The 15,727-nt window shown below is 35.5% G+C and overlaps 1 protein-coding gene across 1 annotated transcript in view; it reads left to right on the forward strand.

The window, feature by feature from the left end:
- Positions 1-14,082, forward strand: part of LOC108369080 (dynein heavy chain 12, axonemal-like) — a 47,498-nt gene extending 33,416 nt beyond the window's left edge. Inside the window, exons 4-5 of the mRNA XM_017624061.1 lie at positions 1,375-1,526; positions 13,576-14,082. Of these exons, the coding sequence (XP_017479550.1) occupies positions 1,375-1,526; positions 13,576-14,082 (659 nt within the window). The remainder of the gene's footprint in view (positions 1-1,374; positions 1,527-13,575) is intronic.
- The last annotated feature ends 1,645 nt before the right edge of the window (positions 14,083-15,727 follow it).

The raw sequence follows: 15,727 nt of genomic DNA on the forward strand, positions 1-15,727 counted from the left end.
CCTACCTCCCATATAACGGTAATTTTCAGAAATACGAAAACTGCGATATTTTAGTAACAACTGAAGATTATTCACTCAAAATTGATATTTGCAATAAGTTTTAGACGGAAAATAAGAATATTATAACTTTTTGGAAAATGGGCGTAGCACCGCCCACTTATGATCACATATATGTATCTCGGTAACCGTTCTACCAATTTGTACCAAACTCGGTATGGTTATTGTGCTTGTCACATAAGAGCAAACGATTGAAAATTATTGAAATTGGACTAAAATTGAGATTGATTTTTATATAACGGTAAATTTCAGATATGCTTGAAACTTCAATATTTCGAAATTTAAGGACACTAATTTACTCAAAATTGATACACCCCGGCTTACCATGTAGCGATAGATTTCGGAAAGGTGAAAATCATATATTTAATACTTGCGCCGGGTATTTAATGTTCGGCTCCGCCCGAAATTAGGCTTTCTTACTTTTTAAAATTATTTTTATATTCAAGATGGACTATTTGCAAGTAAGTTTTAATTTTTTCATTAGTTTTAAAATTGTAGCTATTTAAAAATTTCTATACTATTAACTGGAAAATAGTTATTCCGTAGATGATAAAAAAGTACCCCTTAAAAATACCCCATTTTAGAAAGCCCTCACAAAAATTTAGGAGTATTTGTATTTTGTTTACAGCTACAAAATAATCTATTCGCATCAGCTGATGGACAAATAAAAAATTTAAAAATACAAAAGCGAAACGATGAATCCCACAATTTCTAATTTGCTAATTGTCCAAGGTCAACCTGTACAATATTTTTCTGTTACGGTTAATTATTTCATGTAAATATCAAAATGTAAACATCATGTTCCATATCAAACAATTCTTCGCAGGGGTCGGTAAATTTACATTTTATTAATGCTGTTATTTTTGCTTAAATGGTTTTAAACCATCATAGTTAAAATATTGATTTCCCACACCCCAAATCAATGTTATTAGTTCATTATTTTTGTCCAGCGAAATCGTCACTTTTGCCTTGTGTGCGATGTGAGAAATAAAAAACCGATTTGAAATCAAATTCAATACACTTTTGAAATTCAGACCGTATTGAAATTTAGTTTATGCATCCGTTGGGAATCACAGCGAAGTGGATCAAAACGCTTTATGTGTGTATGTTTAAAAATCGATTTTTTCATATTCCTTTTTTAAATACCCCTACAATAAATGAATTCAATTTACATATGTATTTGTTGCGCTGTCATGTTTGCTTTTATTCTGCACGCGCTACTGATTCAGTTTATCTTTATATACTTACATATTGCTTAGCTGAAACATAAAATATTTTATTATAGGCTTTTATTGTATTTACCTTTTTGTGATGTAGGTCTGGTTGTGATGTCCGCCCCTATTGAGGCTGTGTACCGTAGCGTATTGATAAGCAAAATTCCAGGGATGTGGGCTGGCAAGTCTTATCCCAGCCTAAAGCCACTGGGGAGCTATATTACTGATTTTCTGCAACGTTTGGACTTTTTGCAGGTAAGTTTGAATTACCACGAATAACAAATGATTGTTGCTAAGCAGTTCTTAACGTGTTCAAATATGGGTGGCGTTGAACGGAGAGAGTTTTGTTTAGATATGCGGTGAGTGTTAGAGTAAGTAGGTCATTGATTACATAGTATGTGGCAGAGTTGGGGGTAGTGCTATGAATTTTGAAGTCACTACGAAGAAATTATATTTTTCCCTATTTAACACAAGGTTAGTGAAAGTGCCACTAAAATTATATTGATAGTGCTACTTTGTTTCAAAATAACTAAATTGTGGTAGTGAATAAATGTGCTCTACACTCAAATAGTGCAATATTTAAACAGTCACTATAAAGAAATAAATTACTCGTAAAAATATTTTCACTAAATTCTCAAAAAATTAATGCAGACAAAATTTCTTGAGATCGATTCGTGCGATCTGGTTAATCCTTCTCTTCGTATGTTTGTGATTAACGATTAGGGTGATTGACTCGGTTTTCCAAACCAGTTTCCACCGTTTGGATATCAATAGGTAGGTTTTCTAAATCTTGAGTTTTCGAATATCGAATAAACCGGATGTTTTCTTATCGAACAAACCGATTTATTTTCAAAGCTTTTTCCAGTATATCATATTCAGGGCCGAAAAAAATAAGCGCGAAGAATTAAATATAGATATAGATAATAAAAATATTAAATAAACGCACTAAAACATTGGTAAATATGATAGCAAATATGCTGGAAGAAAAAATAAAAAAGTAGGTACTGTACTGTAATGTTTTGTTTTTATTCAGTTCATTTGAGGGATTAAAAAAGCACAATCGACAATGGAAGGTGTTGCTTGATATTTTTAAATAATTAAGATCTGCGCTGGTCATTTAAGAGCGTTGAATAGACGAGAAAGGGAAGGGCCACTAATGTGGCTGGACCGAATTTCAAATCAAATCCTGTGGTATTAGTGCACCGATATACTTGCCACTTTTTTACTATTATGTATTAAAAATTATGGGGTTTATATTACATAAAGATTTGGAACCTTCAATTCTTTTCAAACTGGGTTTAATTTTTTGAAATATTGACACAAAATTCTTGGAAACACGTAAACTTAATGTTTGGTTATAGATTAGGGCCCTGTATACCGTTTCTCTAGATCAGGTCATTTTCGCAAGATATTTTCATTTTAACTTTGCATTGGGAATGAAAAAAATGCAACGTTTAACAGGGCAAACATTTAAAAAGGAAACATTTTTTTTTTTAATTCTTTTGATTTGTGATAAATGAAAATGCAAATGCGTACCAATTTCTTTAGAAAATGTTTCCATCCTAATTTATGTTTTCATTAAAAGTGCACACATGGCGTATGAGTACGTACGGTGACCTTATTAACCAACGTAAAATAAAGGACATTTTTTCAAAATGATTTGGGAATACGCACATACATAACACCTGTATGATAAAAGTACTTTACCAATTTCGTAATTTAAATCAAATATTTACCAGTTAAGTATGTTATGTAATTGTACAAGTTTCCCTGCTGTAGCGAAAAATAAAGCCAAACCCTTTTCAAGGACTTCGCCAAAATACGTTGACCGTAATTTATTCTGCGCGACCACAGTGGTTCAAAATTGCCTTAATATTTCAACCAATTTTTACTAAAAACCAAAAACGTATATTTATTTTGGTGAACATTTTTTTATAACATTTCAAAATTTTTTTTTGCGTAAATTTTTTCGTTTTGGGAGATCCTTACATTTGTTTTCAACTAGGTTTTTGTTATGTGACATTTATTAACTGGAACAGGAGAATACATTTTCTTCAAAATTGCAACTTTTTCTGCATTTTGCACTAAAAAATTTAATATAATCAAATAAAAATTCACAAATTAGGCTCAACTGGTCTCTTGTAAATATTATAAGCTTTTATAAAAAAAATTATCAAACCAAGTGAAAAATTAAGGCTCCAGTGAGTAAGGCTTTATTGTTCGCTTTCAGTGAAACTGGAAACTCAGCGTGCAACACGATTCTGGGCACAACTTTCCTTTTGCTTTATAGATTGTACAAAGATTACCGACTAAATAGAACCCTTAAGTGGAGTGTGAAACAAACTGGCGAAGGTTTTCATTATATTTTATAAGGGACATTTTTATTTTTCATATTCTGTGTTTAAAAACTTACTTCTCAAAAATGCAGAGCTGATATAAAGGACAGTCTAAGAAATAAAGCACAAAAAGCGTCCTTTATTTTGAAAAAATTTTAAAGGACAGGGGGTAAAAATAAAGGACTATCCTTTAAAATAAAGGACGGATGGTCACCGTACGTATGAGTAACATTCTTTCCTAGTCTTATTTCTTAAAAAAGAAATTATTACGCACTTTCATTTGACCATTTACAACTTTATTTATCAATCAATTTTTTCCTTTATAGCTTGATGTTTTTTTAAAAGAACATACTTTAACAAAAAATAAAAGAATTTACGAAAATCATTTAGTTTTAATTTGTTTCCCTTTTATTTACCTATATTTATTTACCTCGTAAATGAAACGGTTTTCCATACAAAATTAAGTAAGTTTACTTGGTTTACATTGTCACGAGGCATTTACGCGGTTAGATGAATTGACCTATTATGTATCACGAGCGATAGGCAACAAGAACGATTCATTTATAGAGGAACGCTTCAAAAATTTGTCCGGCGGTATCATTCTAGCCGGTTTAAACGCAACCGAGTCGATTGCAACGTAATCGATGAAAAGCAAGACGAAGACGACCGATAGAGTAATAAAATCGCAATCGGAGACGTCGTGGTCTGCAGACGAATCGTTCGTGTTGCCAATCGTTCGTGATACATAATAAGGAAGTAGGTTTACGTCTTTCGGTGATTCTTGTATAATTTTAGTGTCCCTGCAGTGTTATTTTTAATCTCTTCAATGATACCAATGCCTTCCCGTAGAGACAAACCTTTGGTTTTGATTACACTGGTTTACAGCAAAAATGTTCAATGGATGCCGCTATCCAATTCCTATAAAGAATTGCTCGCTGATTCCGAGAATCGACTTAATTTTTATTCTATGGATAAGTTTTCAAAATATTTTCAATTTACCGCTTTTCAGCTTAAAACAAAAGGTGGTTACACTTAATCACATATATCTTACGATCTATTGAACAATCTTAATATGAAATACGGCAAATCAAAGCTAACTAAATTCTAGATTGACCGTATATACATCACTTTTCGATAGATCTGATACATAGTTTCTGACAAATTAATTAATCATTCCAGACTTTTTTTTTATGTAAATATGCAAAAAACACTTTAACAAAAGAAAAATTCAAAAAATTGCAGGTTCTGTGTCAAATTTGTGCTAACGCCCGTTCTGTTACAAAAAAATCAAGTTACTAATGAATAAAATCGATGGATCAATAAAGAAAAATAAATAAATAAATAAAATAAATTTTTTTTTGGTATGAAATATGAGCATAAAAGCGTACGAGTACGGCGACCCTCCGTCTTGTATTATACGGGACAGTCCTCTTTTTGTGACCATTGTCCTGGTAATTTATTTATTTTATACGGGACGCCAAATGTTCTGTATTTCATTTAACGTCCTTTATTTGCCCCGTGTTCGGTGTTGGTTATTTTGACGCCTTAACAGCTCATTAAAATTGCATGCCTTTGAACCAGTTTTAAGTGATGTTGGTATATGATCGTAATTTTCTCCATAAACAGCTATTATTTTCTAATCTGAGTGCCTGTGATTCGATTCGAGGAATACATACAGTGACCAAAATATAAATGAGGAACCGACATCTTAGCAAGGTTTGGCTATTTATCTTTAGTTTATTTAATGTTTATTATTTTTTATGAAAGTAAAGCTCTTTTCATAACAAAAACCCATATAAATTCAAATTTCTGACTTTGTGCAAAAAACTATAAAAATTAATTCTGCAATGTTTCACCAAAATTTAAAACTTTTTAATTAGAATGTTTAGAAAAAAATTGGTTTGCAGTTTTGTAGCTCCTTAAAATTTAGTATAATAAAGTGCGAGTGGAAAGTGCTGCTCATTTGCTTCTCCCTTAAAAAAAAATGGTCGAACATAGATACATACTTACTTTTTAAGAAAAACTGCGTTACACCGTCAACAAAAAAAGTGCCAAAAATGTCTTAGCGATATCAAAATTAAACTTTATTATACTAAAATTTAACGAATTTGCAAAATTATTTTTTGTCCCATATTCGGATCCCATGAATATGGTCACCGTACATATGAGTAACATTATTTCCTGCTCATTTCTCATACAAAAGATTTTTGGGCATTTTCATTTGACCGCTCATTACTTCTTTATTTATCAATCGATTTGCTTCATTATTTAGTACCTTCATTTTTTTTAAGAACAGGCTTAAGCCCAACTGCAAGAATTTGACACAGAACCTGTTAGTTTTCTAATTTTTCTGCTGTTAAAATATTATTTTTTCCATCAAAAGAAACTGGAGTGATTAATTAATTTGTCCGAAACTATCAGTCCTATCGGACTGTATAGACGGTTTATCGAAAATTTTGGTAGCTTTCATTTGCCGCATTTCATTGTAGGTTTGTTAAATTGGTTCATGAGATATAAGTTTGTTTTAAGCTGAATACCGGTAAATTGCAAATATCTCGAAAACGTATCCAAAGAATAAAAAATTAGCTCGATTTTTGGAATCAGCGGGCGATTCTTTATACAAATTGGATAGTGGCGTTCGTTTAGATTGACGAATAACATCGGAATCTTCAACGCTGGAAATTAGAAAATTGTCGAAAATCTAAGGATAATCGTAACCAGTAGTAGCATTCCTTTTTAAAGTTTTAAGCGTTGTACGCAGATCCCAAGATCTAAAAAAACTCCATACAAAATCATGCTTAAGAAAAATTTAATAATCGACATTTTCTTAATCAGTACGGAGTTCTTAAGCAATTTGCTAAGCTTTCTATTTACTAAAGGTTTTTTTTTTAATTTTTTTGTGAACAAAGAGCTCTAGGCATTATTTCATTATTTCGCGAGGAAGGAATGAGACAGCAGGCTGTGAAATCTCATATGTCAAAATTCCACTATATAATTACAGTTTTTTTCTATACCGTTTCCTTAAGAGATGCGTCCTAAGCTTTATACCTTAAATCATACTGGTAAATCAAGGAAACTCATATTTCTTACCCACCTAGGACTAATTTTGGACTCATATATTCTGAACGCTCAGAATATGTTTGCGGGGCTACTACATAGAATAAAGTGCCATATGAAAACAGGGGCGGTTCAGGGAATTACACAAACAAACATATCATGTTTCCTTAAAGCCGTATGCATACGAAAGGGATTTTTTAACACTTTTCAACCTTTGTTGCCTGTCGAAATGCTTCACAGGCAATTTCTCAGGTGATGTTGTATCTTCTTCTTCTTCTTCTTATTTGGCGCTGTAACCGCCTAAGCGATTTTGGCCGAGTCCAAAACAGCACGCCAGTCATTTCTCTTCTGTGCTAACTGACGCCAATTGAAAATGCCAAGTGAAGCCAAGTCCTTCTCCACCTGGTCTTTCCAACGCAGAGGAGGCCTTCCTCTTCCTCTGTTACCAGCATCGCGGCCCGCGTTGAATATTTTCAGAGCAGGAGCGTTTCTGTCCATCCGAACGACATGGCCAAGCCAGCGGAGCCGCTGAATTTTAATTCGCTGCACTATGTCTATATCGTTGTAAAGCTCATACAGCTCATCGTTAAATCGTCTGCGATATTCGCCATCACCAACGCGTAAAGGTCCGTAAATCTTTCGCAGAATCTTTCTCTCGAAAACTCCAAGAGCCGCCTCATCAGATGCTTTCATTGTCCATGCCTCCGCGCCATACACCAGCACAGGCATGATGAGTGACTTATAGAGTGTGATCTTTGTACGACGAGAGAGGACTTTACTTCTCAATTGCCTACTCAGCCCAAAGTAGCACTTGTTGGCAAGAGTGATTCTCCGTTGGATTTCAAGGCTGACATTATTATTGGTGTTAATGCTGGTTCCCAAATAAACGAAGTCGTCTACTTTTTCAAACTTGTAACTGTCAACAGTGACGTGGGTGCCAAGACGCGTATGCTCTGACTGTTTGTGTGCTGACAGGAGATACTTCGTTTTGTCCTCGTTCACCACCAGACCCATTCGCTTTGCTTCTCTATCCAATCCCGAGAAGGCAGAACAGACGTAGCCCTTGTTTTTACCGATAATATCGATGTCGTCGGCATACGCCAGCAATTGTACGCTCTTATAAAGTATTGTGCCTGAGCGGTTCAGTTCTGCGGCTCTTATTATCTTCTCCAACATAAGATTAAAGAAATCACACGAAAGGGAGTCCCCTTGTCTGAAACCTCGTTTGGTATCAAACGGCTCGGAGAGGTCCTTCCCTATTCTGACGGAGCTGGTGGTATTGCTCAACGTCATTTTACACAGCCGTATTAGTTTCGCGGGGATACCAAATTCAGACATCGCGGCATAAAGGCAACTTCTCTTCGTGCTGTCGAAAGCGGCTTTGAAATCGACAAATAGATGGTGTGTGTCGATCCTATTCTCGCGGGTCTTTTCCAAGATTTGGCGTATTGTGAATACCTGATCTATGGTGGATTTTCCAGGCCTAAAGCCACACTGATAAGGTCCAATCAGCTCGTTGACGGTGGGCTTCAGTCTTTCGCACAATACGCTCGATAAGACCTTGTAACCTATGCTTAGAAGGCTAATTCCGCGGTAGTTGGCGCGTATGGCGGGGTCGCCTTTCTTGTGGATTGGGCAGAGCACACTTAAATTCCAGTCGTCGGGCATGCGTTCATCTGACCATATTCTGCATACGAGCTGATGCATGCACCTCATCAGCTCCTCGCCGCCGTACTTGAATAGCTCGGCTGGCAGGCCGTCAGCTCCAGCAGCTTTGTTGTTTTTCAGCCGCGTAATCGCTATTCGTACCTCGTCATAGTCAGGCGGTGGGACAGCTACTCCATCATCATCGACTGGGGACTCGGGTTCGTCTTCCTCACTACTTTCAGCGCTGCTACCATTCAGTAGGTTATAAAAGTGTTCCCTCCACAATTTAAGTATATTCTGGACATCGGTCACTAGGTCGCCATTGTTGTTCTTACAGGAGTTCGCCCCGGTCTTGAAACCTTCCGTAAGTCGCCTAACCCTCTGGTAGAATTTTCGGGCGTTCTTCCTGTCGGCCAGCATCTCAAGCTCTTCGCACTCACGTATTTCGGCCTCTCTCTTCTTATTGCGGCAAATACGTCTCGCTTCCTTCTTCAGTTCCCTATAACGGTCCCACATGGCTCGCGTTGCGCCCGATCGCAGCGTGGCCCTGTAGGCGGCATCTTTTTTCTCTGCGGCTTCTTGACATTCCTCATCGTACCAGTTGTTCTTTCGGGCTCGCTGAAATCCAACTACTTCTTCGGCGGCGGTACTTAATGATCGGGAAATGTGGTTCCACTGCTCGCGTACGTCGGATTGTTGAAGAGTGCTCTCAGAGAGCAGGTGTGTGAGTCGAGTGGCGAATAAATTGGCCGTCTGTTGTGATTGCAGCTTTTCGACGTTAAGCTTTCCTTGCATTGTTGGGCGCATATTTTTTGCTGCACAGAGGCGGGTGCGTATCTTGGCTACAACAAGATAGTGGTCCGAGTCGATGTTTGGCCCTCGGAGTGTACGTACGTCCAAAACGCTTGAAGCATGCCTTCCGTCTATCACAACATGATCGATTTGGTTTCTCGTTTTTCGATCTGGAGACAGCCATGTAGCTTGGTGGATGTTCTTATGCTGGAACCTAGTACTACATATTACCATATTTCGGGCCCCGGCGAAGTCGATCAGCCTCAGTCCGTTATCGGACGTTTCGTCGTGGAGGCTGAATTTTCCGACAGTGGCGCCAAAGATCCCTTCCTTGCCCACCTTGGCATTAAAATCGCCAAGCCCGATTTTGACATCGTGTCGGGGGCAGCGCTCATATGTACGTTCCAAGCGCTCATAGAAGAGATCCTTGGACGCCTCATCCTTCTCTTCCGTCGGGGCATGGGCGCAGATGAGCGAGATGTTGAAGAATCTAGCTTTGATGCGGATTGTGGCTAGACGTTCGTCCACCGGGGTGAACGCCAGTACTCGGCGACGGAGTCTCTCTCCTACCACGAATCCAACACCGAATTTGCGCTCCTTTACGTGGCAACTGTAGTAGACGTCGCAAGGCTTCACGCTTACTTTACCTTGCCCCGTCCATCGCATTTCTTGGATGGCGGTGATGTCAGCCTTTGTCTTCCCGAGGACATCAACCAGCCGGGCAGAGGCACCTTCCCCATTAAGGGTCCGGATATTCCAGGTGCATACCCTTAAATCATAGTCCTTTATACGTTTGCCGTGGTCGTCATCAGAAAAAGGGGGTCTCATCCGAGGCTGTTTGCTTCTTTTCATTGGGCGGGGTTTTAACGTGGCGGGACCCAAACCCAGCGCACGCGAAGTTTTACGCCTTCTCACTTTAGCTCGCTCCCAAACGGGTGTTTGGTTGCTACCCAGAGGATACGTGGATATAAATATCCGGACGTTGTGAGCTGCGATTTGAACCGTACGCACAAGAATCGCTTCTGGCCACTCCCAGGTGAATGGCAGTCAAAAGTTTTCCACTTCTGCGCACGGAACCACCTGATGTTGTATCGCCCTAACTAAATAACATAAACTGTTTCTTAAAGATACTTGACATCCGCATGCGCGGAAATAAGCCTTTAGACTAAAATTCAGCATCCATAGTATACATATGGGCAAATCTAAAAAACAGGTAACCTTTGTGTTATTTAGCTTTATTTTCACTGTTGTAAACTAAATCCAGCTGGTTGCTTTTGGATATAATTCATTGACGTATACTTGAAGCTAAAAAAAAAAAATTCATGAATTTGCTGCATAACTTTTGAATTTTAGGTGTTTAAATTAAATAAAAATAATGAAAACAAGTGAATTTTTTATGTAATTTATAAGAGGGGCACACTTAATTATGTCATAACTTTTGAAGCACACCATATTCTGATTTGAAATTAAATGTGCATTTGCACTTGTGTGTGCACTTCATATGTAGTAGGTAAGAAAAGTGTGCCTAAAAAAATAACGAAATGGCAAGTAGCTCAAAGTCTGTAACTCTACATTTCACAATTTTCGAAATTTCTGGTTTATCGCGTATAGGTTTTGAAGCATTTGATTTTAAGAACTTTTTAAGTATGTATTGTATTCTACAAATAATTACGAATAATTCAATACCTTAGCAAGAGGTGTGTTTTCAGAATAAACGAACTTTTAAAGATAAAATATTCTGCGATCTTGAGCGTAATTTTTATTCTAAAAACACCTTAATAAAAGGCACATTTGGAAAATACGTCGAAACGATCTAAATCTTTCTATATAACTGCTATTGATTATAAAATTACTTATACCTGTAAAATGCTTCAAAAAATTTGTCTCTAGAAGTGTGTAAAAACGCTGATGCTCCTTCTTTTAATCAGAATATTTCGAGAGTGGTATCAAAGTAACTTTTTTCGACAAATGTTCNAAAAGGCACATTTGGAAAATACGTCGAAACGATCTAAATCTTTCTATATAACTGCTATTGATTATAAAATTACTTATACCTGTAAAATGCTTCAAAAAATTTGTCTCTAGAAGTGTGTAAAAACGCTGATGCTCCTTCTTTTAATCAGAATATTTCGAGAGTGGTATCAAAGTAACTTTTTTCGACAAATGTTCTGATAGTTGGTATTACTGAATTGGAGCCTTCTCAATTCAATGGCGTCCTCAGTTTTACCCTGTTGGCTCCACTTTTCGAAATAGCGGTACTTGAAACTTTGCTTAAATTTTAATTATTTTATAAAAAAAGTAAGTGCGCCTGGGCCACACTGGAGAAGTGAAACTTACGTTACATACATGTCTATTTTGTCTCATAACTAATATACATACATACATATGTACAAACATACATACATCTGCTTTTGCTTATATTATATTTTTTGTCTTTTTACTATCTAGATCCCTACTTCTACCACTGTTCGTTTTAATAACATTTATGTTACTCTGTTTTCCTTTATCTCCATTTTTATCTTGATACTCTATCGATAACAAAATCGATAGTAACATCCAACAAAATATCGATAAAAAACCCATAAAAATATCGATAACAAAATCAATGACAAATTCTATAAAAAGTTCGATAGAAAAAACGACAATAAAATTGGTAGCAAAATCTATTAGAAACTCGATAAAAATATTGATAAACATAGCCATGACAAAATCGATAAAAATATTATTAAAAATATCTATAAAAATATCTATAACCAAATCGATAAAAATATCGATAACAAAATCAATAAAATTATTCATAACAAAATTGATAAATATCCATAACAATAAATATTGATAACAAAATCGATAAATATTGATAAAAATACCGATAACAAAATCGATAAAAAAATCGATAATAAAATCGATAAAAATATCCATAAAAATATCGATAAAAATATCCATAACAAAATCTATAAAAATATCCATAACAAAATCGATAAAAATATCCATAACAAAATCGATACAAATATCCACAACAGAGTGGGTAAATATCGATAACAAAATCGATAAATATCTATAACAAAATCGATAAATATCGATAACAAAATCAATAACAAAATCGATATTATATCGATAAGTTCCGAAAATATCGATAGCAAAATTGATAAAAATTTCGATAAAAAAATTATTTTATCCATAAGTCCCCAGAATACCGAAAATCTCAAAATACTTGCTAGATTGAGTCTCTGTGTCTCTCCCGATATCCTTTCCTCTTTAATTACCTTTATTTTAATCTTTCTTCCCCTATCTTCATCTTTATTTTTATCAGTATCCTCATCCTCCTCCTTGTCTTTACTTTTATGTTTATCATTTTCTTCATCTACATATTCTATATAAGTAAAGTGTTTCAATTTATCTTGGTCTTCATTTTTGCCTTTATCTTTACACATCTTTGTTTTTGTTTTTATTTTTACCTTTGCCTTTATCCATGTGCGTAGTCATCTTTACTTTCATTCTTGTATTGGTCTTTTGCTAAGTGTTATTCTTTAACCTTTTATTAGCAAATTTTTGTTAAATTAATACCATATGCATACACACAAGAAGTACTTGTTTCAGCCCCAACCATTTCCGGTGCACCATTTCCGTGGCAATATTTCCGTTGCATCATTTCCGTGTGCAATTTCCGTTGAATTTGCCAATTTACTCCCAACCAACCAACCGCCGCTAAAGAAGTTTCACTTCAAAAAGTCCCTGAATTTTGAAGATATTTTACTAAAATATTTCACATAACCGTTTTTCAATATTATCTTAACTTTTCCATAAAATCATCGAAATCGGTTCACTAAAACATCTAGCTTCCATAAAACTGATTGATCAGAGACGTTGTTTTGCGTTATAACTCCTCCAATTAAAAAGGGTAAAATTTAGTATAGGTTCAATTTAACATATAGCACGCATACAATTTATTATTCAGGTAAAACACATATCTTAGTTGTATTGGAGCTATATGTTAATGTGAACCTATTTAGATAATTTTAAGGAGTAATTAAAGTAATATTAAAAATCTGTTATGTGCAAAATTTTAGTAAAATAACTTCAAAACTGAGGGAGATATTTACAAAATAGTTAAAATTTAATCATATTTTCAAGTACCGTTATCTCTTAAACCGGAGCCAATCTGGTAAAACGGGGCATGCCATTGAATTTAGAATGTCCCAGTTAAGTGAGTTCAGCTTTCCAAATCTTTGCTCAAAGTTTACAACTTGAACAGCGTAATTTGCACCCAGCTTATTCTTAACTTTTGGGGAACTTGATGAAAATGAATTACACTTATATTAATCGATTTATTAAGAGATTACGAATAAAATTATATATAAAACATAGGTGTGCTCACAAATTTAAAAATTAAATTTTTTTTTTAAAGTGTACCTATTTTTTAGATTTGCCCATATATTCTTGTACCTATCTCTAATTTTTACTTTTATTTCTAGAAATGGTTCGATAACGGCCCACCTACGACATTTTGGCTTTCCGGATTCTTCTTCACTCAAGCATTTCTCACCGGTGCGCAACAGAATTTTGCACGCAAGTACGTTATACCAATCGATCTGTTGGTTTTCGACTACGAAGTTTTGCACATGGAGGAGGACCAAACTAAAGGCGTGGCTGCCCCAGCTGATGGCGTCTATGTGTATGGGGTATTTCTGGAAGGTGCATGTTGGGATCGCGTAGGTAATTGGTTAGCAGAATCACGCCCGCGCGAGTTATTTGATCACATGCCAGTGATTTGGATGAAACCTGTAAAGCGTAGTGATCTCAAAGAACGACACGTCTACATTTGTCCGTTATACAAGACAGCGGAACGTCGCGGTGTGCTCTCCACCACAGGTCATAGTACGAATTTTGTTGTGGCAATGCTTCTGGAATGTAATCCGGAAACAGATTTATCACATTGGATTGAGCGCGGGACGGCGTTGCTGTGCCAGTTGAGCTTCTAAGCGGTACTAATTTTACATACATGCATACATACTTAGATAATACATTGACACATACATTCATGTATACATACTAGGGCCTTCAATCCCGAAGAATCTTAACAATCCCGGGATTTCGGGATGCAAAAAGTTCTAATTCCGGGATCCCGGGATTTTTCAGGATTTCGACTTCATCACAACTTTTGCATGTAACAGTAGGTTCGCCTTTTTTAAACCACACAGATTCATTGTCACCCTTTTTGGTCTTACAGGGAGCATAATGCACCTTAGTAAAAGAGTCCGTAATTTAATGACTAAATATTTTTATAGTATTCTTAATTATCTATATTAATTGTAAAAACCTCTGACTAATATCTTCAGAAATTCATTTTCCACAAAACGCCAACAAAATAAAATGAGGAACAACCCTTCTACACTGTAAAATCTTGTTGTGTTTTCAATTTCTACCAGATTTTTCGTTATTACACAGTTGTTGCACAAAATGTTTGAACAAGTACAGTTATTCAGGCAGGTTCTGAAATTCACGTCCGAGTGCAAATGGCTCAACTTCACTTTGATCAAATTTTTGGTGTTCTGTATATCTCGTTTTTCATGTTAAATGAATTAATTTTTTCGTTTTCAACATCTCTTTTATTCCGTAAATTCTATTCTGGATCCCGGGATTGAATGCCCTAATACATACATACTTAATACCTACAATTCTATTAAATTGGTTGTATATCATATATCTTTGTGAAATACAGATGTATTTAAGTGCTCATACGCACAAACATTGGGAGTCTGAGGAGAGGGTGAGCATAATTTATTTTTGATTACCGAATTTATACACAAAAAATAAACAAGTCTTGAATTTATTTACCAACATTTTTGCCATCTTTTCTCTCCCTAGGGCGTAAACGAGAAGTTGTCTAGAAGGTTTAAAAGTAATCAGTTAAGTTTATTAAATGTGGATTTCAGGCTCTGCTTAATTGAACGAATTAAAATGTTCCCTTTAATTATGATTGACGAAAACAAAAATATTTATTAGAGCAAGAAAAGAGTAAATTTGCGATTCAATGGCAAGTGATTAAGGTTTGTGCGTTTGAGGCGAAGAAAATGATAGATGTTCGAGTAAGTAATATTATCAAATTACATACATACATACATCAGCGCACACAAGGGGTGGGTTTTGTGGTTCAAACCCCCCTAAAGCTAATAGCCTCAAATACAAACTGTATCTTAAAGCTTAGAATCCATCTCTCAAGAAAAATCACAAGAAATATTTTTTATTATTTCTGTTGCTTGAAAAAGCACTTTGCTTTTGCTTTAAATTTTCTTGAAGAAATAAATATACGAGCCAAGGCACATTGAACAGATAGTATCAGTATATAGTCTAAGAGCCGGTGGGAGATCGACCTTCAACGATCTGATAACTCGATGAGACATATTTTTATCAAATATAATTTATAAACAAATATGCCTATGATAACTTGCCTATCGAAAAGTGTTCATATGTAGCTATTTTTAATTTAATTAATTTTAATCAATTTCCTTTCATCACCTTTACTCTTGTGATAACCAAATGAGTATTATCTCAATTGATAGTTTTTAAAACACAGAATATGCCTACTTATTTCTGTGCATGGCTACTTGGCAGGTAGATGTGAAC

This window comes from Rhagoletis zephyria, unplaced genomic scaffold (assembly GCF_001687245.7).
Source record: "Rhagoletis zephyria isolate East Lansing unplaced genomic scaffold, Rhagoletis_zephyria_1.1 Rzeph_scaffold_03487, whole genome shotgun sequence".
Lineage (NCBI taxonomy): Eukaryota > Metazoa > Arthropoda > Insecta > Diptera > Tephritidae > Rhagoletis > Rhagoletis zephyria.